The sequence below is a fragment of the Anolis sagrei genome, chromosome 2, assembly GCF_037176765.1.
Source record: "Anolis sagrei isolate rAnoSag1 chromosome 2, rAnoSag1.mat, whole genome shotgun sequence".
Taxonomy (NCBI): domain Eukaryota; kingdom Metazoa; phylum Chordata; class Lepidosauria; order Squamata; family Dactyloidae; genus Anolis; species Anolis sagrei.
The window spans coordinates 105640646-105667178 of record NC_090022.1 but is presented as its reverse complement, the minus strand read 5'-3'; the positions used below and the strand labels follow the sequence as shown (position 1 = coordinate 105667178).

The window sequence follows — 26533 nt, the reverse complement described above, 5'->3', positions numbered from 1 at the left end:
AGTGGCAGAGATAATAACCCCTTTGCTTCCTGATCACAGTGAACACTAACTTCATTTCATGCACAAGTTGTATGTAAAATTATGTTCAGTCTAGGTATATAGGTGAAAAATAAAAAAGCCATGTTTAGTTGGATCCTATGTCCAAGATAACTCATTACGTGTAGATATGGGTATTTCAAAATTCAAAGCACAATTGGTTCCAAGCATTTCAGAAGCTGTTTCACTTTTGAGAGGTGGGTGGTGCAGCATCACAGGAGAGTGGGCACGTCCGCTTGCACCACTATCGCTTACCTTGCAGCAAAGCAAAGCATGTTTCCCTTGTGGCGCATTCTAGCAGTGGTACATTTGCTGCCATGAGGCCACAGACTTGGCCCACCTGGAGCACCCTTCCATTGGCTTCTCTTGCTCCAACTTAGGGTGCATCTACACTGTACAATCATTACAATTTACACCACCTTAACTGCCATGGCTCAGTCCATAATTGTCATGCAATGGGCAGTGGAAGAGAAATGATACGTTGGTGGCTTAAATCCCAAATTTCAATGATTAAGTACTCTGCTCATGCAATGTTTCTATTGGAGGAAGGAAAGACTGGGTGTATTTACACTAGAATTAATGCAGGTTGACACTGAGGGCCTTCTCTGCAGTTGCCCCTAGGCCTCTTGAAGTTCCCCATGAAGGAGATCAAAATGGCCCCATCGCTGTCCTCCTTTAGGAAGCAAATAAAAACCTTCTTAGGTTCCCAGGCTTATGGAAATGCGAATGGTTAAAGATCTGGCCTTAATTTGTTATTATTGTTTCTCTTGTAATTTGTATGATTGTTGAACGTGCTGTATTGTCCATTAGAATGCTGTACTTTTTTTATAATGGCATTGAATGTTTGCGTTTTATACTGTGAAGTGCCCTGAGTCCCCATGAGGTGATAGGGCGGGACAGAAATAAAGTTTTACTTAGGTAAAGGGAAAGGTTTTCCCCTGACATTAAGTCTAGTCGTGTCTGGCTCTGGGGGCTGATGCTCATCTCCTTTTTGTAAAGAGCCGGCGTTGTCCCTAGACACCTCCAAGGTCATGTAGCTGGCATGACTGCATAGAGCACCGTTACCTTCCTGTCGAAGCAGTACCTATTGATCTACTCACATTTGCATGTTTTCAAAGTGCTAGTTTAGCAGAAGCCGGGAGCTAACAACAGGAACTCATGTTGCCTCCAGGATTCGAACCTGCAACCTTTTGGTTAGCAAGTTCAGCAACTCACTGGTTTGCTTACTGGCTTATTCTAATTGATGTGGTTCAGTATTATGGATTTATGGGAGTTGTAGTTTGTTAAGGCACCAGCTCTCTTGGACCGAGAAAGCTGAAGATGGTGTCAAACTACAACTCCTGTAACCCCATAGCATTGAGCCGTGGCAGTACAAGAAGTGTGAAACTGCATTCATTCTACACCACACATAGGCAAACTTTGGCCCTCCAGGTGCTTTGGATTACAACTCCTACCATTCCTAACAGCCTCAAGCTTCTTCCTTTTCTCCTTTTCCACTTAAGCAGCTGAGGGGGAAAATGCTGTTAGGAATGATGGGAGTTGTAGCCCTAAACACCTGGAGGGCCCAAGTTGGCTCATGGCTGTTCTACAGTGTAAATGCATGCTTAGTTGCTGGTGATCTGTATTGCAACCACAGTCTGTGAGGCATGGAAGCAAATTAATAGGAACCTATTTCATTTGAGCTGTTTCTCTTAGTAGAAAGGAATTACCCCATGTATAAATAAATGCACTACTCTGTACTGAGTAAAGTAAAGGTTTTCCCCTGGCATTAAGTCCAGTCGTGTCTGACTCTGGGGTTCGTGCTCATCTCCATTTCTAAGCTGAGGAGCCAGCATTGTCCATAGACACCTACAAGGTCATGTGGGCAGCAGGACTGCATGGAACATTGTTATCTTCCTGAGCGGCATGTAAAGGTAAAGGTTTTCCCCTGACATTAACTCTAGTCGTATCCGACTCTGGGGGTTGGTGCTCATCTCCATTTCTAAGCTGAAGAGCCGGGGTTGTCCGTAAACACCTCCTAGGTCATGTGGCCAGCAGGACTGCATGGGACACTGTTACCTTCCCGAGCGGTGTGTAAATGTAAAGGTTTTCCCCTGACATTAAGTCTAGTCGTGTCCGACTCTGGGGGTTGGTACTCATCTCCATTTCTAAGCTGAAGAGCCGGGGTTGTCCATAGACATCTCCAAGGTGATGTGGCTGGCATGACTGCATGGAGCACTGTTACCTTCCCGCCGGAGCGGTACCTATTGATCTAATCACATTTGCATGTTTTCGAACGGATAGGTTGGCAGAAGCTGGGGCTGACAGCGGGAGCTCACGCCACTCCCTGGATTCTAACCTGCGACCTTTCGGTCAACAAGTTCAGCAGCTCAGCCGTTTAACCCACTCGGAAGAATATCAGTAGGCGAGCAATCCAACAGGCAGTAACCTCGCCGGCCGGCAGGGGGCGCGCGGGGGCGACTGAGCGCTCTTCCACTGTATAGAGGGCAGAGCTCCTCCTGCCACTCTTGCCTACGGCTCAGCATAGAGAGCGGCCAGGCGGCATCCGGTTCCGGTGGTGCATGTCGTGCTCCCGTGAGGATGGACGCGCCGGCGGCGGAGTGGGCAGAGAGGCTTTGCCGGCAGGTGAGGCGCCCGGGACTCCTCGGGAGGGTGGAGGGGCGGGTGTAGGCCTGGATGGGGGTCCTGCCCTCTTCCTCCTTCGGTCCCTGTCTCCTTTTGGTGAACTCCCATAACACCCCCCCCCCTCCCCCATTAGCCTGGCTCTGGGCCTGGCTGTCAGTTCTGGAATTCATGACATCTCTATTCTCTTGGAAGTCATGGCCACCTTCCTTTGCTAAATGGATAGGCATGGGGTTTTTTGGAGCCTCCTCATTGAATGAATCCCTCGATGTCTCAGCAGAGTTTTCCTGGGTGTTTCTTTGTTAAGGAAGCTGAGGGAAGGCATGTAGATGGGGAAACTGCACATTTCCTCATAACTGCCAATAAGTGGTGGTTGTGGAGCAGGCATGGGCCAACTTGGGCCCTCCAGGTGTTTTGGACTTCAACTCCCACAATTCCTAACAGCCGGTAGGCTGTTAGGAATTGTGGGAGTTGAAGTCCAAAACATCTGGAGGGCCCAAGTTGGCCCATGCCTGTTTCACTTTTACTTTAATAATGGAAACTCTTCCTTTTCCCCTTTATTGTGCTACTTTCACTTTTTGCAAAAGTTTTGCCTAGCAATGTATTGCATGCTTAGTTTTCCATTCAATTCTGCTTGATAGAAGCATTAACAAAAACCCCTCTTCGCGATGTGGTGCTGCATAACTTCATTTTGCATCAAAGCTCTTGTAAATGTGACCCACATGAGGTTTGCTCTCATTCATTAGCACTAACTTTGAAAACTTCACTACTTTCTCAGTTTGCAAAACCTAAGAAATCGTTCCCAGCACCAAACAGTTTCATGAATCAGTTAGCATCTGCTTCATTTATTCCTAGTACGGTGAATTGGTTTTGGGGATGTGACGTGGCAGATGAGAATTGCAGCCTGCCAGCCACATGCTCCATGCCCCCCTCCCCATTTCTGATTTATTGCTCCATGGATAAGATACAAAGAGGTGTTTTCACTTTCTGTTTTATAATAATGAATTGGTTATGATGTCCAGATCCAGTTAATCTGTTAGATCTGCCCCCCCCCCCTTTAACATTTTGTAAAAAAATTAAAACCTGGCTTTTTGACCAAGCATTTGCAAATTTATTTATTTATTTACCTTACTTATATACCGCTGTTCTCAGCCCGAAGGCGACTCACAGCGGTTCACAACAAATACGAACAGCAAAAAATGCAGTGTAACTGTGTAACAGGCAAATATGGATCTATGGAACAATTGGACAATGTGAATAGAAAAATGATTTTAGTAAGGAGACGCTGAGGATTTATGTTTCTATTGGTTTTGTATGGTTTTTTATATTCTTTTCTAAATGTTTTTAAATTGTATTTTATGTTGTTGGGGACATCAAATTGTGCCAACTGTAAATCACCTTGGGCTGAGAAAGGCAGTATATGAATACGGCAAATAATTAAATAAATAATCTTAAACAGGGTTGGAAACCATAAACTACCTTCAAATTATAGTTTATGAAGTTGGCTCCCCTCCTTTCACCATAGTTAGGGTTAAACGCCTTAAATTGCGTGTAATATTCTGATGTCTTCCACTCTACTTCATGCTGTGCCATGAAGCAGGGGGAGCGGGACCAAGTCTTGTTACAGTGTTAATGCTAAAACCATTTACTTTCATGCATGAATCAGGCCATTGTTTTGGAATCACAGTTCCTTGAAATTGGTGAATTGATCTCTGTTGGATTGCTTAAAATTAAGTAGCAACTACTTTAAGGGTATATTTAACAAACATTGAGTTAGCCCAAATGAAAACTTCTTCCTGTGCTGCAGTGTATAATCTCAATGGTTTCTGTTAGGCAGAAGAATGCAGCCCAGCCTTTATTCTCAGTCCTTGTACAAAACAGCTAAAATATTTAATTTGTTATGCAGGTGGACATTATCATGAATTAGAGTATGGTATTATTCATTAGTAGTTTTACCTGTCAGACATAAGTTCTAAAGATCTACTAATGGCAGATATTTAGTTTTCCATTGGGTTAGGTACACTTCTGCCTTGCAGATGTTTTGGCCTACATTTCTCATAATCCTTGATCATTTGCCTTTCTAGCTGGAAACTTACGCAAGTTGAAATCCATAAAATCTGTGGACTTAAATACATTTTTAAATTGAGATGCTCCTTTGAACCATCATGTTCATAGCCGCTCCAAGCCCCAGGGGAGTGGCGGCATATAAGTTTGAATTATAAATAAATAAATAAATAAATAAATAAATAAATGTTAGCTAGGTGACATCAAGACTTGGCAGCCAAGTATTTTTGGACGTTGTTGTTGCTGTTTGCTGTCAAATTGGCTTCAGCTCCTGGTATTCCCATGAGTGAGATGCTTCCATGAGCTCCAGTTATCAATAGTTTCCATAAGCTTTGGTAATGCTATTGCTCCTATATAGAGTGAAAGAGAAATATCTCTTTTTTTTTTACTTTACAAAAATATTACTACCTTGACTCAAACCTTTTGGCATTCCTACATTCCAACAAAAGGTGTAACTAAAGCTGAAGCTAGGTGGAGCCTAAATTAAAAGTGAGTGGAGTTATAAACATGACTTTTACTGTGGTTGAGTATACAGCAAATTCTGGGATTATCTGATTTTGGATTTACCAGGCTTTGCCAGCCATGTCTTTAACTGAACTTCAATTCATTGATGCCTCCAGTTAATGACTACAAAGGGAAGATCCCCCTGCCTTTTCAGAAAAAAGAATACAAGTTACGCAGTGCTGATTATATTTCTCTTTGTAGGAGAAAGAGATCAAGTTTCTGACGTCTGAAATTGATCATTTGAAAAACTTCGGATGTTTGGGAGTTTCTCCAAGTCTGGAAGGATTGCGAGAAGAGAATGCAAAACTTAAATATCGCTTAAATGTTCTGAAAAAGGTATGGATTGTTCCCATGTTGTTTGTACAATGGGAAATATTCAGGATTGTTGTGCCTCTGAAGAACTGCCATTGTGAAACAGCTGTGTTCATGAAATGCTTGAGGGCTTATGATTATTAGCTCTGGGTTGCCAGAAGAAAATGGGCTGCTGTGACAACACCAAGAAGGGATGAAGTAGAGATCTATGGCCAAGAGCAGCAATAGGAACTCAAAAACTGGGAATTAAATTGTGAGTCAAGGGCTTATGCAAGGAAGCAAGTACCAGGTCCAGAAGAAGTAGCTGAAAATCTTTGAGAAGAGTTTGTAAGAGAAGGGCCTAGGCCTGATGGTTGGAGAAGTCCATGTTGCTCATTGTGCTGTAACAAGGACGAATGGAGCAGTACCTGGTGGAGAAAATACACAATACTATGTGTGCATGTATCAAAGGAGATGGGAAAATGGAGTGACTACTTATGTTTAAAAACATAAAATCAGTAACTATGGAGCCACGTGCTGCTTCTAGCCACCTGAAATGTAGCTGTGGTTAACATAGCAAACATTTTCCCCCATACAATTGCATTTCCTCTCCCTTTAGAATTAACTTAATGTAATTCTGTTTTAGTGATGTGTTGAGAAATAGGGTCCATCATAAGTTTACAAAGTAATCACCGAACTGAAATAGAAGTGCTTACTTCTCTGTAGTTATCTGTTGGTCCTGTTCTGTTTTCTTAGGGCATATCTCTGCCATTTTTCAGAGTATACATACCTCTCTCTGTGATGCTAACCCCAGTTATCATTCTGTATTGGGGGTCTGAGAAAGAAAAATAATTAAGCCATTCAATAGGTTTTCTCTGATAGTATTTTCAAGCAACATAGAATTATAGTTCTTCTCATACCTGCTACTTTACCAAGATGTTTGCAGTCATTCCTCACCAATTCACTTGCGTAAGAAAGGGTGCAGACTGCTTGGTAAACTAATAAGGGTTATTTTAATTAGTGGCAGCAGATCTTCCTGTGAATTACTATATTTGCAAGTGTGTCTGCTGGCATTGAGGAGATTCACCCTGCTGTATTTCTGCACACAAAGCAAGCAGAGAGGGTCCTTTCTTTTTCAAACAAGGTAAGTATTTTCAGGTGATTGTGCAATTATTTTGAAGTTGCACCCTGTACTTGTTTCACTCAGAAATCACAGAAAATTAGGACTTTAAAACTCTTTGGGCACTCAAGGCATAGCATTTTCCTGCAGACCTTTTCTCCCCCTCTTAGCCAAAGAAAAATGAATTAGAGCTCAGAAAATTATCCACACAAAAGCATGCATGTGCTTCTTAAATGTCATTTTGATGTTAAAAAAATACTATGCAGTGTCTATAGGACTGGTGATGGTCTGTTGTTAAAGTCATTAACATGGATTACACTACATTAGAACCCCCCAGTTAGATAGAAAAACAATTTATTTTTGTATTTTTCCCTTTAGAGCCTTCTAGAGGAAAGGAACAGAGGGAAACCATCAAAAGGCATGATTAACATCAACAGCCGTCTCCAGGACATTTTTGGAGCAGCTATTAAAGCTGCATATCCAGATTTAGAAAACCCTCCACTGGCAGTGACACCAAGTCAGCAGCCCAAGTTTGGGGATTACCAGTGTAACAGTGCTATGAGCATCACTCAGGTAAATGGTAATGTGAAAATGTTTTTGTGGTGGCACAGTGGGTTAAAGCACTGAGCTGCTGAGCTTGTTGATTGAAAGGTCTCAGGTTCGATTCCGGGGAGCGGCGTGAGCTTCCGCTGTCAGCCCTAGCTTCTGCCAACCTAGCAGTTCGAAAACATGCAAATGTGAGTAGATCAATAGGTACCGCTCTGGCGGGAAGGTAATGGCACGCCATGTAGTCATGCTGGCCACATGACCTTGGAGGTGTCTATGGACAACGCTGGCTCTTCGGCTTAGAAATGGAGATGAGCACCACACCCCAGAGTCAGACATGACTGGACTTAATGTCAGGGGACTACCTTTATCTTTACACAATTATATCCCAAATGACACATTAGCCGATGAAGATAATCTGGCTGAGTTTAGGAACATTGCTGTAAATAGTGGGTCTAACTGGGAAGATCACTCATTTTGTGTTGGGAAGTTCTTTTTCCATTGAGACCAAACAGACAATTTTAGAATTGTTTCATAACTGTTGTTACATTGCTTACATTGTCACAGGTGGGTGAACACAGTGCAGATGATATAAAAAAATGAAATATTGGGAAATGGCTGTATGACTTTTTAATGACTTTTCAGATGTAGTTTCTATGCTTTTACAGAGAACTATGAAAGCTTAAGCAGGTTCTTTCCAGAATATTTCTGGATATTTATTTTAAATTCACATATTCTGCTTTTTCCCTGCATAGTTCAAGGTAATCACTAGCCATAACACAGTTATATGAAAGGAGCAGATCACCAAAACAAGGTCAGCAGTGATCCTACTAAAATTGCAGCAGTAAAAATATAAAAACTGGAACGATTACATATTAGTAATGGTAAATCTAACAACATAACTCAGTCTTTAAATATCCAAGGTACATATTGACACTGTGTCAGAAAGCCTAAAAGATGGTGGAGGAATAAAGTCCTTCACAAGATAGAGCCAGGCATAGTTTTTCAGTGAACGACCTTTCATTTCTTTCAACAAAATATATGGGTTCAGAACTAAGAAGTTGGTTCTTCGTTAATCATAAATTTTAGGCAGGCATCAGAGGGTAAAAGAGAACCAGACTCCAAGGCAGAAGGGTTAAAAAAGGGCAATTCACAGGTGGCTCTTTTTAGCACCCTCTGATGGCCCTGAGGAATGTTTTTGCAGTGCCATCTCCAACAGTCTTTTATGTCAAATGGGAGTTTTAAAAGAACCAAAATGTGGCCGCTTTCTCTTTTTGCAAAAAGACCTGGGTTTAAAACAAGCTCCAAAATTACAGTTTTCTCTCCTTGAGACCAGATGGATGTATGGGTGAGAAATGTGTGCTTCAAGTGATTAATGATCTATGCTGATCCAATCAAAGGTTTTTCTTGGCAAGATTTATTCAGAAGGAATTTGCCTTTGCCTTCCTCTAAGGCAGTGGTTCTCAACCTGGGAGTCCCCTGATGTTTTGGCCTTCAACTCCCAGAAATCCTAACCGCTAGTAAACTGGCTGGGACTTCTGGGAGTTGTAGACCAAAAAAACCTGGGGACCCCCAGGTTGAGAACCACTGGTTTTAAGGCTAAAGGTTGTTCCATGGGTCTCCAGTTATCCAGGGTTATAATCCAACACTCAAACCCCACTGCACCATGTTGATGTTCTCTCTCTAACTTTAAATGACAGGAGACCCAGCAATGGGAATCAAACTTAGGAAGTTGCTCATTGTTACTCTAGGGCATGATTAGATATAGCAGCATGCAGCCTCCAACAGTATTTTATGATCCTTGGTCCCTCTTGATTCAATTTTTTTCTAGTTCAAAAAAGTGGGATAGATTGAACTGCTCTTCCAGAAGCCCTCAGGAGCAGTAGATAATCTCTCAAATACATTACTTGACTCCAATAACATTTTCCATTGGTGAATTAAAATCATTTTATGTTCCCAGACAGGCTCTGTGCCACATTCTTCAGAAGATGGTAGAATTGTTAGCTGGCAAGCTGGCCTGGCAGAGGCTGTCTTCCAAACCAGACTGATTCGTGCCAGCCCACAGCCCATCTCTATGAACCTCATTGGGAGAATCAGCCCCACAAACCCATGTTCTCTTCTTTGCAGAGCTCATTAGCATATGTGTGCGTTTGTCAGCCAGCCCAGCACAAGCAAGCAATGCCTTTTAAAATATATTTTGACCGCCACTTTACCCCAATTAGGTTGCTGTTAGGAGTTTTGTCCGGTTCAGGTTTCTCAATGTCTTTATTGTCTTTGTACCTTGATATCTTAGGCCGTTCCCAGCAATTTCTCTGGAGAGAGGCATAGATAGAAGTGGCTTTATATACTGCCACTAGTTTTACATGCTTTTCCATATCTTTCCTTGCCAGCATATGCTTTCAAGATACATTATTACTGAAATGATTGTTCTGCATGCACTGGCTGATAATTAATTTCATTGTAATTGATTTCACTAACCTTGAGACTCTGGAGTCCATAGTAATTTGAAATAATTCCCCTTCCTTTGCCTCAGAGAACATTAATAAAACTTGCTGACTGACTGTCATAAAGGCTAACTAGCCAACAAAACAAATAACATTTTTTATCCCAAGTCAAATAAATGAAGGATTTGCTCTCTTCTGGAGTTTCCTGTATATCACGCAAGAGAACTTTGCAGGTTAATGTACCACACCCCTTTTGTGGGCATGCATTCAGGACTGGGCTCAGTAATCAATAAATGTTCTAAAGGACAGTTGTTCACGTTTCCAAAAAGGTGAAGGAGCAGAGCAGAGGATGTGATTGCATGGGGAAGCAGGCAAAAGCAAGCAATGTAATGCTCAAACAAACAGCCTTCTGCCCCCTCTAACTGAGAATGCAGGGTATGCTAATGAGTTGTAGAAAGACAAAACACATTTGTGATGGCTCTTTCCTCCTCATTGGCAGGTTGCATGGAGAGGCTGCCGCCTGACACGTACACTCCTCTCTCCCTTCAGGGACGATATTCTGAAAACTAAGTAGTGTATTGGAGGGGATACTCTTGCTGTAGGATCATCTTTTAGAAAGTAATAATTCAAAATAAGAAGAGTAGAAATGTCTATGCTTCTAATATGGCTTTTGGAAGCCTTCTGTTTTATTCATTTCTCCAGAAATGGTATTCACAGCAGTATAAAATAAAATATTCTAGATGTATTAAATATATGAAATCAAACAACATTTTAAATCCAGATTAAAAAGAAATGCTAGCATTGCAAGAAAAACCAACCACATTTCATCACTAACCAGATCCATTATACAGCAAGTGTTATCAGTAAACCAAGTTCTGAAACAATAAAAAGATGAGAAAACAGAAAGGAAACCAGTCTACCCTCCCTTTTGTAAGGAGTCCTACAATTATTAAGATATCACCCAGTATTTGTCTTGAAGAAATGTTGCATCTTTTGGGGGGGGGGGGTAGTAATCATCATGCACTTTCAGACCCAGAAAACACTATGATCAGTTTGCCTAGGGTTACTGTAAGTTGGAAACAACTTGAAGGAACACAACAATGAAGCAGTCATTGGTAATGAAATACAAACCCCTGGAAATAGCATTCAGAATAATCTCTTGAACTGTTCAGTAAGAGGAAATGCCATCAGCAGTTATTCACTTCTTTTTTCTATGTTGTAGAAACAGGATGTATATACTTCAATAAATTAACCTTCCAAGGTAATTGTGCATTTAATTATTACCTTTGTCAGGCTTATCTGATGAGATTTGTCAAGCAGGCCAGTCTTGCTGAGAGGGTTTTCTGAACTAAGGCTGCCATTTTTGCCACAACTGCTTCATGTGCCTTGAATTCTGTTTGCAGTATTCTCTTTCTTCCGAGTGAGCAATTGCATTCAGACATTTTGCTGTGTTTTCCAGATGCTGCTCAAGACAAAGGAGCAAAAAGTAAGCCCGCGAGAAATAGCTGACAAGATTGCCAGAAACATTCCTGACAATGAATGCATTGAGAAGGTCGAAATTGCTGGTCCTGGTATGATTATTCCTTCCCTGCCTTATGAGAACGTCTCAACATGACATTACAAGTATTATGATTAGAAGACTAATTATTATAATACAAGTATGATAATGGATTTGGGTCCGGGGTAAATTGGGAGAGAGGGAAGGAAAAGAAAAGTCTTGGAGGTACCTAGATGAGAAAAAACTATTCCTCCTCGTTGGGAATTTCGACTTGAAGGTATTTCAAAAACCGGAATGAGCGGATAAAGCAAGTATGATAAAGAGTTTTGAGACCTTGAGAATTGAATTGCAAGAGACATGCAAGAGCTTATTAGGAATTTGGACATGTGCCATTATGTCATGCTAGCTTCCAGAAAAGGGAATGTTTGATCCGGACATATAATATCTTAACTTAAGGATGGTTCATTGTGTGAAGTTCAGTTGATTGTGCTGGATATGAAATGTGATAAAACATTCTACTGTTACTAACCTCTGAATTTTGCAGAAGCTAGCAGCAAAAAATACTTAGCAAAGCAAATATTGTAAGTGTACATGATATTAAAAAAAGTTCTATAGCAATGTATGGGACCATCAGGGTTATTTCCCAACTGGGGAAGGAATTGATACCATATTTGTGCTCATTGTTCACTAGCTTTCTTTCCCGGAAGCTTGCTGTGACCAGCAGCTAATAGCTTGCATACTGGCACTGGCCCACAGAACTGAGGTTATGGATTGAGTTGCTGCACCAAAGTACATTGTGAGTTGAGTAACAAACCCTCATTCAAGATAACTCAGTCCTGATCAAAATGGTTTACGAAATAATTAATGTCTCCAGTTCCATGTGCTAAACTGATATTCGCTGTGACTGCAGATATCATTTTACTTGACTAGAGATGATTCTGGAGTTTTGTGTGCTGTGCAAAATGTTTGTTTAGTACAGAGTAGACCAATGTTTTGATATGTCTCTGTCCCTAATCATGCTTATTGTACCTCTCTGAAGGTTTCATCAATGTACACCTGAAAAAGGATTTTGTATCCAGACAGCTGAGCAGTTTGTTAGTGAATGGAGTTCAGCCTCCTGCAATTGGTGAAAGGAAAAGGGTATGATATTTAATGGTGATTATTGTCTCTTTAGTACTGATGATGAACATTTATGATGGTATTTAACCAAATGTTAATGCATACTTGGTGAATGTACTTTTATCTGTAAATGACCAAGAACTTGGACCTAAAGTGCCACCACACTGCAATGGCTGTGCATATATGAGAGCTTTTTGGGCTCCTCTCTGTCTGCCCTTGGAGAACTTTTTCATTTCTCAACGTTTGGAGTCATCCTCCAAAGCATCACTCCAAGACTAGTGCTTGCTAGAAAGAAGAGTTAATTGTTCTCCATCCACTCAGTTATGTACATAAAAACATTTCATGAGTATGTATCTGTTACATCTTTCTCATTGGATCAGATTCAACTTACAGAGGCCCTTGAATGAGTCTCCCATTTTTTGAGATTCTTGATCAGTTTTTGCAACTCAGGACCGTGTCTTCCTTTATTAATTCAAACCAATTGTAATGTGGACTTTGTCTTTGAACATTGTCTCATCTTTAGAGGTGGACTTTGTCTCAACTTTTGTGAGTGAATGAATATATTTATTTATTTCAGTCACAGAGGGGAAATGTCTTTTGGTCCACATTCTGACTTAATTTGCTCTCAGCCACCTTTTTTTTGTTCTTTCAATGGCCCATGGTACCTGGGTTTTCCCCCCTTTAGCTTATCATAGCAGAATTGGTGTATCATCACATTCTGTCTCTTTAGAGAAGTGCTATGCACTTGGCAGTGATCTAGCATCGCTTGGATGTTATGAATAATTATTACATTATACATTGTACACAACTCCCTATTTACACTACTGGCATGTATTCACTGACAGTATAGGAATACCACTCTATATGTGTACATACATACACAGAGATACACTCAAAGCAAAATGTCCCCTCTATATAAGCATGTATCCACACACAAACACACACACATGCCTGGTGTTATAAAAATATATAGAACATTTTGTGGTGAATTTTCTTTTCATCTCTCATTCATAAAGGTGGTGGTTGATTTCTCCTCTCCTAATATTGCCAAAGAGATGCATGTCGGTCACCTACGGTCTACTATAATTGGGGACAGCATGTGTCGTCTCTTCGAATTTGTCGGGTATGATGTTCTGAGGTAAGTCTTTCATAGAGGAGTGTTAGAAATATTAATATGTGTCTGAATGTTCACTGCCATTCTCCCAGTGGAATAATATGAATGTATTATTACAGAAGTGTTATTATTTTATACACATTTCTTCAGAGATATTTGCAAACAGGCACACACATGCAATATCCTAGCTGTCCTTCTGATCCTCCTTAGGGCAGAGAGCTGGCTTAAACTGCGTCAGGCCACTCAAATGCGAATGCTCACTTGATGAATGTACTTTTCTTTGCAAATGATCCAGCCCAGGATTTCAAGCTCTGAATGAGCTCTCCAGGATTTTAGAAAGGATTTTTTCAGGTTGGAACAGTATAACTTGTTTTAGAAAAATATTTTTCAGAAACCCATTACATGTTTTGTTGCAATACCTGCAAGCCGCATAGCTGTGACCCCGTAGAGCAGTTTTTCCTGTGATCTTTTTATAGTTCTCTACATAGAATGTGTCTGAAGACAGCATGAATCTTGTTTACGCAATCATTTTTTTTCCTCACATATTTTATGTGTTTTGTGCTTTTTTATTCCCAGATTAAACCATCTTGGAGATTGGGGCACTCAGTTTGGGATGCTGATTGCTCACCTGCAGGATAAATTTCCAGATTATCTGACTGTCTCTCCCCCCATCGGAGATCTGCAAGCTTTTTATAAGGTATGCTTAAAGTATACAGGTGCCCTACTCTCAAATGTTGCTAGGCAACACAACGTTGAAATTTTATAAGCACAACCTGGAAGATTATTCTCTTATGAACATTGTATTCTAGTGGGTAGCTTAAGTCGTAGAGAGCACATTACAACCCAGTCTCCCCCCATTTACTGTTGTTTGGAGCTCAGGACCCAACCACAAATGAAAGTGAAAAACCACAAATAAAGACATTGTGTGGTGTCTTTGTACCTTCTCTGAGTATGAAAACACTTCTCTAGGTCAATAAGGACTTGCAACATGACTCTATGGTTAATTTCTGCTGGAAGCTAGATACAGAAAACTTAATTGGAGGAACAAGAGACTTCTGGAGAGGTATTCTCTCTAGAGATCTCTATGTGCTCCAGCATGACTGGATGAAATTGGTCATAGAGTCACAGTGACATGAATGCTTGTTTCCCCCAGATTTCTATGCCAACAATGGTGTGACGTCTTGGTAAGCAGGAAGGGAAGCATTGCAAAGATTTTCAATGGCAAATAAAAATCTATCATAGGGGCAAACCATAAATAAATGAGTAGCTGATTTTTTAAATCATTTGGTGCATGCTCCTTATGGCAGCAAGTTTGGTTTTATCCAGTAGGAAGGAAAATACCTGCTAACAAATTCTGCATACACATTCCCTGTGACTTAAACAAACAAGAAAAAGGTCTGATTCCAAGCTTATATAAAGAGAGCTTGAGCAAAATCATATTTGATATCTCTGCCCACTTGTTTCTGGGGAAATTGTATTTGGGACAGTGCATTTGATTCTTCTTCTGAACTGTTGTCCCAGCAGTTTGGGGCAACTTGTCCTTGATAAATGTATAATGAATGAGATGTGAATCTCATTTCACATTGCACATTTCAAACCTTATGCTGTGATGCAGTTCTGGTCCAGGTGAACAAACTTTGTCTTTGGGGGTCACTTCTTCTCTCTCCCACCTCCCCCCTTTGATCACCTTCTTAGCATTAGATCTGAACTGGTTTGTGTAGAGTCTGGCAGAGAAAAACATCTCTCATTTGGAACTTCATTCCGACGCTGCTGCTCTCCCAATGAAAGAAATTTGCTACTGAAAGAAATAATATTCTCAGTACTGTGTCTTCAGTGTGGATGGTGCCCAGAATCTGCTTCTTGCTCAGCTGTGAAACTTTGTTATCTTATGGGATGATCTATTACTGGATGTGTAGTAGAAGTCAGCTCTGCCGTTTGGGAGTAGTAGTGTCCCTTTTATTGCTTTGGCTATCAGCTTTGCTCAGTTGAAACTTCCCATTGGAAATGAGGAAGTGAGTAGAAGCAGAGGATCACATCTACACTGTCCATATGAAGAAAAATATTGCAGCTGGAATATGTGCATTCTTTTTAATGTAGGAATCAAAAAGAAGGTTTGACACGGAGGAGGAGTTCAAGAAGCGTGCATACCAGTGTGTGGTCCTGTTGCAAAGCAAAAATCCAGAATTCATTAAAGCTTGGAAATTGATCTGCGACGTGTCCCGGCAAGGTAATGCTTTGGAATATCCCATCCCTGCATTTTTAAAGATCTCCTTGCTTGCAAATCAGTTGGTCCAGACTGCTTCGGAGTATTAAAATACCTATATAAAAATGGGGGTTGAGGTTATATATCATCTCTCAAAATAATGCTTTTGGTCCATTAAGTACAAGCACCAGATTACTGCACAAGCAAAAACAAAACAAAAAAAGAAGATTGTTCCTTTGGCTTTGACACATTTATTGAGATTATAATATTTTAAAATTATATTCTGAGGCCTCGGCCTGTGTAAGACGCATCGAGTCCCTTGGGAGATGCTAACGGGGTACAAATAAAGTAATAATAATAATAATAATAATAATAATAATAATAATGATAATAATGATATTGTATTCACGTAAAAGTCAGCGGCTAACACCTTGCCCTTTGGCCTAGTGTGTGAGAAGTATGCAATGTGGAAATGACATGCTCATCCACTATAAGATCTCTTGCTTAACGGATTATAAATGCACCTCTGTGACAAAGAATGACAAATGACAATAAGGATGCTGCTTTGCTTCACCTGCTTCAGCAGATAAAATGTTTCATTGTTACCATTGGAAGTTGCTTAAGCTAAAGGGTGCTTTGGGACATTTTGTTTATGGCCCTATATAAGAACTGCTGGGTTTTAATGTTTGCCTGGTGCCCCGCGCAAGAATGAAACTTGATTCTATTAGGGTTTTTTGATAGGTGAAGGAAGAGTCTCATCATTATCATCAGATTATTATACTTATTAGTAATGTACTTTTTCGCAGCTCTTTATTGCACCATATTACATTTTCTGCCTACTAAGTTACTCATAAAACTAAAGGTTTCTGCGATGTGAATTGTAGGGTAAATTTAAATTCTGGATATGTTTCCTGGGTATTAATTAAAGCTGAAAGTGCCGTGGAAGCAGGAGAACAAAATAATCTATATCCTGCTGTGCAACACTAAGAGACCAAATGGAAATGCCCTTGAGGAATTGGGCCATTTATTGTAAAATTAGTGCAGCAAAGGAACCAGATTATACCTGACCTTGGGAGACAAGTAGGCTGCCTTCTTACTTGAATGTAAACTCAATTAAAGGCAATTCTTATTAGACCCAAATTGTCACCTTAAGTGACTTAATAGTATGTAAAAATGTTCTGATGAGCTATATCCTAAGCTGGAAACCATTCTCAGTAGACCTCCATTTCTATATTTTCTATGAAATTATTGATTCTTTTTGCAGAGTAAGGACTAGTATCTCCAGTTCTTCCTTCTAATTTTGCGTCGTGATTTGTTTTCACTCCCTATTATTATTAGAATTCCAAAAGATCTATGACTGCTTGGACATCTCCTTGGTAGAGAGGGGAGAATCATACTATCAAGATATGATGCCTGATATTGTGAAGGAGCTTGAAGAAAAAGGTAATACTCCAGTGAATATAATTGGAAGTAAAATAGCTTAAGCACTTTCTTCACCATGGTGATCAGTTATGCTCACCAGGATTTCTAAAATCTTTAAAGAAGCTTTCTTTTTGAAACATAGCAACATCAGATATTAGGTTCCAAACTATTATTCTCTGGGTGCTTTTCTATTGTTTTCATTTATGTGTTAGCCTTCGGTCCAAAAGCAGCAACAGCTTTGCTTTCCAAGCCTTAATCTAGTTTGTCATTGATTTCTCCGTGGTTACCAATAATTGACTCTCTCTTCAGGAGTTGTGCAGTTGGATGATGGCCGAAAGATTGTATTTGTCCCAGGCTGTTCCATTCCCTTGACCATTGTGAAATCTGATGGGGGTTTCACCTACGACACTTCAGACTTAGCAGCAATAAAGCAAAGGCTGCTAGGAGAGAAAGCGGATAGTATAATATATGTGGTAGATAGTGGACAGGTGAGTTTCTCTGGTGTTTTGTATGTCTTTATTTTTTAGATGGTGGTTTTGTTTTGGAGCTTTTTGTTGTTGTTGTTTTGGATGGGGGATTGATTATAAGTGCCCCTGGATAATTATCCACATGGCACTTCAGCCTATACAGTGATGGTCCTTTGACAATGTGTCCTTTTATCTTACAGTTTCAATGCTTACTAGTTACATAGTTAGCATCTACTGAGCAACTCTGTTTTAAATTGTACCTTCCACCAATCTCATAAGTGTTTTTTCCTGAAAAAGGCACCTATAAATTAATATAATAATCAAGATAACTAAAGCCAGGTGTCTATAGGCTTCCTTCCCCATGTATGAAAGAGTTCTATGATTATATCAATGCCAGTACCTTACTTGATGCATGTTTGGGATTTATATCCCCTGTTGTTTTGTCTTGCAGTCTGTGCACTTGCAAACTATATTTGCAGCAGCTCAAATGGTTGGCTGGTATGACCCCAAGGTGATCAGAGTAGTTCATGCGCCGTTTGGAGTGGTGTTGGGAGAGGACAAGTAAGTTCACAAATAATTTATTATGCATATAATAGACGATATGCTAACCTCCAGAAGGGTTGATGTCCTTAACTGGAAATTGCTTAATATATGATCATAAAATGTTACCTAAACCTGTCTGTTGAGGAACCTTGGATCTCCTGTGGTCCCTTATGCTGTACCAGCAATTCTTCCAGAATATTTCCCATCTAGGACCCAGATTGTTATCATGGCTCTCCTATTATTATTCACTGCAGGTTATGCAGTTTGAGATCCTAAGGGTTGCAGTCCAAACATCTGGAGAGCCACACTATTTTGATCTCTGCTCTAGAGGTATCGAGAAAGGAAAGCTGTGGCCCACACAACTTCAGCCTGATTTCAAGTGGAGTACAGACAGAGTGTTAGTTATGCATTTCTGCATCCTGTACCAGTCACTAGTGTGAGCTGCATTTGCCATCAGCTGCAGCTGCAATTGACTTTTCAGAGGTCCCTGAAAGGAAAGGGGTGTGGAAAACAGCCTAAGGGAAATATTGAGAGAAGCACTTCAGTAGTTCCTCTGCCTAGCATGAAGCTCTATCTTACTTCTTGCATATTAATGTTGCTATATTTGTTTTAAAAGACCATGTTAAAGTGAGTGAATCCCTAAGGGATGGTGGATGTGTTTTTTAATGTTGGAATCATAAGCAGTTATAACTGATTGTATCAATTGGCTTTGAGTTGACATGTAGAGGGCTTGCAGATAAATGAAATCCCTGCCATCCCTTGGAAAGGAGCTTCTCAAATCAGAAATATGCTGGAATGAGGTGAGCTGCAAAGACTGAGGGACCAGCAAAGGAACTTCAAAGTTACTCACTTGCTCTTTTGTTGGTTTCTGAGTCTTTTTCTTACAAGTGTCATTCTAGACAGGCCTCCTTCTCTTTCCTCACTGGATAGTCTTCCTTTGAAGCACATTCTGCATACTTGGTTGTGATCTACTCATTGTCATCTGTCCTTAAGTGTATTCCCTCGCAACCACTACAGGTTTCTGTGCTGTACATTCTGACACATCATTGTTGATATTTAGCACCGTATTGATATTTTTTTCCTTTAGTTTATGCCAAGACAGTTAAAGATATCACACATGTACTGTTTGGTTGTAACTTGTACAAGAAAGATAAACCAATACCTCAGGCCATACATTATACATACACATTATATTATAAGACACTCTGGGGTCCTTATATTAAGACTACATTTTTATTGACCATCCAGAATGCTAAAATAACATACAAAATGGCACTTTTTTCTATTTAAAGCAACACAGGTGATAACATATTTAGAGTCGATCTAGATCAGGACCTTATTAAGAATATAAGGCATTTTAGTGGATATGATTCCAAATACCAGGATTAGTCGTGGTTACAAGTCAAAATAGTTTGATTTATGAATTATCCTCTTCATCTTCTCTGTCCCATTCCACCTTTCTCGCTCAATTTGTCATTAATTCATCCATCCTTCCTTCTCACTTTGGTGAGCTTTTTAGAATTTTTGTTCTTTTCTTTATCTTCTGTGTTCCTAATGAGTCTGGTTATTATTCATTCTATGTAATAGGGGAAAGTACCTAAACACAGTCATGTCTGTAATTCAGCAGTGATGTTTTAGGAGTACAGCACATAATTATAATGTATGATTTTGGCCTTGTTTGAATATATGCAATTTAGAGGCTGCCTGCACAGAAAGAAAAGCACTTCTGCCTATTTTGAAATCTAGTCAATTCTGTTTCAGTTTGTTAAGATGCCAGCATCAAGCTCTGTATTTGCTATGTCATATCCATAATCGTGAAAGGCCAGGTTTTTTGCATCTGGAATATAGAATTCTATTTGTCCATTTCTGTTTCAACTTAGGAGAATCACCATTTTTATCTTTCATCACTAGGAAAAAATTTAAAACACGTTCTGGAGATACAGTACGGCTGATTGACCTCCTTGAAGAGGGACTAAAGCGATCAATGGACAAATTGAAGGAAAAGGAAAGAGATAAGGTAGTCATGGGCCTCTTTTTTCCACAGTGCCAAAATAGAGGTAGTCTTCCATTGTCATCTAGAGTCTACCCTTGGGAAGGAGTTGGTTGACAATTGTTACTTATTTGACCCCATTTATATTATTATTATTATTATTATTATTATTATTATTATTATTATTATTATTTCAGAGATTTTTACCCTGCTCTTCAGCTACAAAGACACCCAGAGTGGTTTACAAAATGTTAATGTGCCCTCAGTCTTATAGTCTACAAAATCAATTAATTGACCCTATCTGAGCGGCCAATTCTAATACAGATGGCTTCCATTTGTAACTCTCCCACTGTTTCTTCCCTCTAATTTTTGAAAAATTATTAAGCAGGAGGAAAGGGTGGAAAGCAATATGAGGAAATTTGCTATTTGATTTGTTGTGGGGAGTCGACTCCACAGCTGACATTTAAAGGAAAATGTCCATGAATTTCCCAAGGTGAAAAATGGGAGCATAAACAGCAGGGGATTATTTTTTAAAAATGCATGTGTGTCCTGGTAAAACCGAATGAACTCACTTTGAAAAAATCATGCACATATCCATTAAAGCAAAAAAGCAAAGCCCAAACCTTTATTATTTTACCAAGGTCAGAGTTGGAAGCAAGTAAATCACCCTTAACTCCCCAGTCCTGCTGACTCAGCGGTCAGATAGAATTGCAAAGCCCAGTAATGAAGACAGTTGTGTACTTTTGCTCCAGCAGAGGGCAGCAGAGCACAGAGGGAAAGTTTGGGAGATCTACTTGCATGCCAGTAACACTTCGGTGCCACTTTCATGCATTTGGGTACAATGCTCTGCAGTAATTGTAAACACTATGAACACTTACCAAAAAGCTATGATAGTCAATGTGGGAGATGAACATTGGATAATGGCAGTGGAGGGTGGGGATTAAAAATATGTGATCTACCTATAGGTTACATAGATGTAGGACAGCAAGAAACCCACTATATTTTTTCCAGACATGAACATTATTAAATTATTTTAAAAAATTAAGTCAGAATAGTTTTAGTGTAAGAGTTTCTTACATATTCAACTCACCCCTTCGACCTATTTTTGGTTTTGTGCTTTGTTCAATTGCTTTGCTAAAGTGCAGTGCGTTTTCTTTTCCTCCGCAGGTTCTTACGCCTGAAGAACTGAAGGCAGCCCAGACCTCAGTTGCTTTTGGCTGCATTAAGTATTCAGATCTTTCTCACAATAGAATAAATGATTATATCTTCTCTTTCGACAAGATGCTAGACGACCGAGGAAATACTGCTGCTTATTTACTTTATGCCTTCACTCGCATCAGGTATGCCTGCCTATCTTCTTTAGTGCCTGTGCTGATGATGATGACGACTACATTTCTGGGGCTAACACTATACATTGGGCAGGATCCAGGAATGGCCTTCTGTTGACAGAACAGTGGATTCTAGTGAAAGACAACCTCACTGCATGCTTTGAGTGGTGTCAGGGAAGAGAGTTCAGTCAGCAGAACATTTGGGTTTATTCTCCTATAATATTTGGCAGTGTCACGAAGTCAACAACCCTGCTTAACATGGCTCTTTGACTGAATCTATTCTTCTGTAATACAAGCAGTCCCCAACTTACGAGCAAGACAAGTTCTTTGGGTTTGTTTTTAAATTTAATTCACATTTATAAGTCAAGACAGCTACATTTTTAAGACATATGGTAGTAACTTCATGTACAGGAAGCTGCCTTATGTGTTAAAATTACTGGTTGGTAGTAAATGTGGCCAGTAATATTTCTGACTGGCTTATGAAGCCATCAGGCAGAAGCTTTTGTCAGGTGGAGTTTGGCATCTTGGAGACACCAAAGTGAAGACCTGGCTGAGAAGTCTCTCCATCCACATACATATCTAAAATGTATATATAGGCAGTCCCCAAGTTACAAACAATATAGAAATTTATTTATTTATTTATTTATTTGCTTTCTTTATATCCCACACTCTCTCCCTTGTAGAAAGATTCAGAGCGGCTAACAATCAGCAACAATTCAATGACGTTCAAACATAAGACAACATCATCTTAAAATGCATAGCAATCACATATTAAAAAATTAAAATGACAATATGACAAAATTTAAAATGACTAGTAGGTTCTGTAGGTTTATTCTTAAGTTGAATTTGTATGTAAGTCAGAGCCGGTACTTTTTAAAGTGTAATTCCAGACAATATATGCTATATATCTTTTAGCTTTAGATAGCATAGTGGAGGGCTAACATCCCTGAGGTGTTTGCTTTGCTCTCTGCACCCCTTTTCAGAAGATTTCACTTCACTTTCTGTCCTCGTGATAATTACATTTTGGAAAATTGGGCTTATTGTGGAAACAAGGATTGGTGATAAAGCTTCATTAGAGATACCTTTTCCCCATGGAAACTCTTTTCTGGAATGAATTTCCCTTCCAAGGGGTAGATTTTTTCTCACTTCCTGTTGCCTCAGCCTCATTCTTTACTAGGAGGCTTCGTTCTTCTCTTTTTATCTCTCCCCATCCTGTGGTTAAACTGCCAATTTGGCCTCATTCACGTGTGAAGGAGAAATTTGGCTACACTCTTTCTTTTTTCTTTGCCTCTGGGTTGCCACTCGTCGTCGTCGTCGTCGTCATCTCCTCCTCCTCCTCCTCCTCCTCCTCCAGTGGGAAATACCACCAACTCCCTGCCATTCATTTCCCTTGTGAGGGAGAAGTGTAGATTCACCATAAAGTTGTTGTGGGAGTCTTCATAGTGAAGTTAAGTTTCTCCCTCACAAATGAGGGAAATGAATAGCACAAAGTTAGCAGTTTTTCCCTCTATAGGAGAAGGAGACGACAGAGGCAACTGAGAGTCAAAGAGAAAGGAAGAGCAGCAGAGGCAAGAGCTGAGATAAGTCTTCTTTCACTGGGAAAAGGACTGCAACTTGCCATCATGTTAAGGGGCAGGGGGGAAATTGAAGCAAATCCACTTTGCTGCTTTCTCTGAGGGAAAGGAGTCAGGTGGTAAAAAACCTATCTGCAACCCTGTTGTGCACAACTGATCTATGTAGCTCATATGTGGTTGTTATTTTTGTTTTCTGTGTTCAGTTGTAAACCTTCAAGCGACTTGCAGTTTCTCAAGTCGCTCCTGACACGACAAAAAAAAAGTTGTAAACCTGCTATGGCCTTTCCTCTCTGACTTTCTTTGGTTATCATTCCAAGTCAGTTATTTTCTGCAGTGCATATCTTAATTCGTTGATGTACCATACCTCAGTTTTAATGCCTTCCTGCAAGTCTAATCCTGCTTTATGATATCTTCAGCATACAGATTAAATAGATAGGGTGATAAAATGCAGCCCTGCCTGACCCCCTGTCAATTGGAAACCATTATGTTTCTACGTATTCTGTCCTGACGGTAACCTTTTGTCCTGAGTACAACTCATCAGGGTAATCAAATATTGTGACACACTCATTTCTTTTAGACTAGCCAGAGTTTTTTATGATTGCAGTAATCTATGGGACACAGGTTATTCCCACCCGCCCCTGAAATTCTTTGCTGCCTCCCACAGTCCTATTAATACATGTGACAAGGTCTGCAGGGTTTGGGGGTATTTCAGTAGATGCAAGTTGGGCCCCATAAGCTGCCCTTACTTCCCCTGCTTTAAAGCAGGTCTGCACGACTTGTGGCCCTCCCAAGTGTTTGGGACTCCCAACTCCCAGAAGCCCTAGCCAGCTTGCCCAATGGTCAGGAATTTTGGGAGCTGGAGGGCCACAGATGGTGCAGGCCTGGTTTAAAGTGATTTCAAAGTCACTTTTAAACTTTGATTGGACTAAGTACTTGTTTTTGGCATGGTTTGATTTGATTCAGTGATGCCTTTCTACTTGACAATGAAGAACATCATATTCTTCTGAGTCAAAGACCTTGTCCCCTGCTATCTGCTTTGGGGATTTATGGAAGTGCCCGAAATAGATGTACTGGGATGTAAAAGGAATTTTGTGAAAAGGGCCTTCCTTCTCTATTTGCTGATGACATTGTTTTGAGCAACAGGCCTTTGCTCTGCTAGGTGTCTACTGGATCCCAATAGAAGATGAAAATTGAAATGGAACAAGATGAGGAGGAAGGGTGTATTTTATAGAAAAAGTAAAACTTGTTTCTTTATGCCCTTTCCACTTGCAATATATATAAAGGATTTTTTAATAAAAAGATTAGCCCTGGCTACTCTGGAAGAAGAGTAGACAACTACGCAGGAGCACTAGGCCACTCTTCTGCTCCTAAATTCTTGCAGTCCCCCCCCCCTCCCACCAAAATGCACTACAGTACTTAGTTATTGTCACCATTTTAAAGGAAAAATAGGGAAAAGGCGGCATGTGAGCACTGTTGTCCGTCCAACAGATTAACAAGATAAACTGCAGTGTGAAAGGGAGGGTAAACCCTTCTCACAATTGTCCCTTGAAAATCACACTTTTTACGTGGGATACTGGTGGGAGTTTTAGGGACTGCGTCAGTGTGGTTCAGGGGCTATACACCCCTGCTCTGGAATCTTAATTTGGGGCTTGTTTCTGTGATAGATCTATAGCAAGGCTGGCCAGCATTGATGACAACACCCTCCAGAAGGCAGCTAGGACAACAGAGATCATACTGGACCACGAAAAGGAATGGAAGCTAGGCAGATGTATTTTAAGATTTCCTGAGATTATTCAGAAGATCCTGGATGACCTTTTACTACATACCCTTTGTGACTATCTCTATGAACTGGCCACCACCTTTACTGAATTCTATGACAGCTGCTATTGTGTGGAAAAAGACAGGCAAACTGGTGAGTTGTTATGTCTTCATTTTAAAAGGGAGTTGGGTCAAATGGCTGTGGCTCCAGAGCTGAGAGGGACAGAATTCAAAAAAGAGTCATTTGCTCTCTCCTATTAAACTAGGTCCTCTTTTTATCACTGAACTAGAGTTTGAGGGGTTGCAGGGACTCTCCAAGAAAATATTTCACCTCCCATTATGAGAAAGTACCCACTTCAACATAAGGGCACCAGGAACCCTTGAGACCATGATGGCGCAATGGGTTGAACACTTGTGCCAGCTGAACTGCTGAGCCGAAGGTCGGTGGTTCGAATCTGCAAGATGGGGTGAGCTCCCACCTATCAGCTCCAGCTTTCCATGCAGAGAGATGAGAGAAGCCTCCCACAGGATAGTAAAACATCAAGGTGTCCCCTGGGCAACATCTCTGCAGATGGCCAATTCTCTCATCAGAAGTGATTTGCAGTTTCTCAAGTCACATCCAACACAAAACCAACCCTTGAGGAAAAAATGGTTGATTCTTATCTGTCAAACGCAAAAGGACAGGAATTAACGTACAGTGCAACCTCTGTGCCTTCAGTTTGCTTGTCCCCATACGACAAAATATGTTCTAGCTTCTCCTCCAGGCAACTCTATGGCATTTTTCTGCCAGATGTTCCCATAGAGCCACCCTGGATGACCTAGTAAATTCCTAAAGAGTATCTTCCAGGGTGAAATGGTAACTTTAGAAGGAAGTTGTTCATTTTAGTAGGACTGTGTACATCCTGTTATGTACATTCTTGCCATGATGGCATGGGGTCACTTTGGTGACATACAGGCTGTTTGATGTGGACAGAACTGCTTACCCAGTGAAGAGGAGTCCTGTCAGTGCCAAAGAAGCATGTTTAGAGAAGAAGTGGTTAACAATCTGCATTGCTCAGGCAAGAGACTTCTACAATGTGGTTATAAAAACAAGCGGTGTATTTGAATATATAACATTATAAAAGTAAAATTAACAGAAATTCCAAAAGTTTTAGAAAACATTATTCATATTAAAACTAGACCAGTAAAGAGGAAAGCAAGCTGAAAGACAGAAGGGAGGTAGTTCACATAGAGCTTGCATCTTTGGCAGGGCTCCTTGGTTTATTTGTATAGCACCATGTACAAGCAGCCAATATTGGATCCTGAAAGGAACAGGAAGCCAGTGGAGTGGCCTCAGCAGTGGAATGATGTGATTGAAACAACAGGCCAAAAATAATCCTAGCAGAATGTTGAATAGAAAACAGGGAACTAAAATGGGATATTGGTAAGCTAGTCTTAAGAAAATTACAGTAATCAAGATGGAAAATGACCAACAGATGAATAAAATCTTTGTAGTGTCAGTAGACAAAATTGGGCAAAACAGCCAGAGCTCAATGTGAGGGACAAAAGACAATCATAGTGCTGTTGTTCAGAGAGCAAAGCTTAGGTGTATATGCTGCTTTTGCCAGGAAACCAGCGACCTGTGTGCACACCCAGACACTCTCCCCTTATGTCCTGTTTTCTCTTCTCTCTAGGTAAAATAGTGAAAGTGAATATGTGGCGAATGCTTTTATGTGAGGCAACAGCTGCTGTTATGGCCAAAGGATTCGACATCTTGGGAATCAAGCCCGTTCAGAAAATGTAATGTCCTGGATTTTTTTACAGACTTGTCAGCATTTAATCAGTTGGCAATCATGGCTTCTTATTAAAAAAATAAAATAAAAGCAGTGAATGCTGAAGTTCCGTTGTCTC

At 40.3% G+C, this 26533-nt stretch overlaps 1 protein-coding gene across 1 annotated transcript; it reads left to right on the top strand.

The window, feature by feature from the left end:
* The first annotated feature begins 2555 nt into the window (after positions 1-2555).
* Positions 2556-26520, top strand: RARS1 (arginyl-tRNA synthetase 1). Its single transcript, XM_060765011.2, has 15 exons — positions 2556-2661; positions 5428-5562; positions 7016-7210; positions 11087-11198; positions 12165-12265; positions 13261-13382; positions 13935-14055; positions 15456-15585; positions 16900-17004; positions 17293-17471; positions 17902-18011; positions 19905-20010; positions 21151-21323; positions 24550-24797; positions 26317-26520. Exons 1-15 carry the CDS (start codon positions 2617-2619, stop codon positions 26424-26426), a joined length of 1992 nt encoding a protein of 663 aa, XP_060620994.1. The 5' UTR covers positions 2556-2616; the 3' UTR covers positions 26427-26520.
* The last annotated feature ends 13 nt before the right edge of the window (positions 26521-26533 follow it).

Bases quoted from the DNA above. Each gene is read 5' to 3' on its own strand.
- RARS1 (XM_060765011.2), top strand. From the start codon at position 2,617: ATGGACGCGCCGGCGGCGGAGTGGGCAGAGAGGCTTTGCCGGCAG. The intron at 5,563-7,015 runs GTATGGATTGTT...TTTTCCCTTTAG, and splicing joins GCTTAAATGTTCTGAAAAAG to AGCCTTCTAGAGGAAAGGAA. The intron at 14,056-15,455 runs GTATGCTTAAAG...TTTTTAATGTAG, and splicing joins ATCTGCAAGCTTTTTATAAG to GAATCAAAAAGAAGGTTTGA.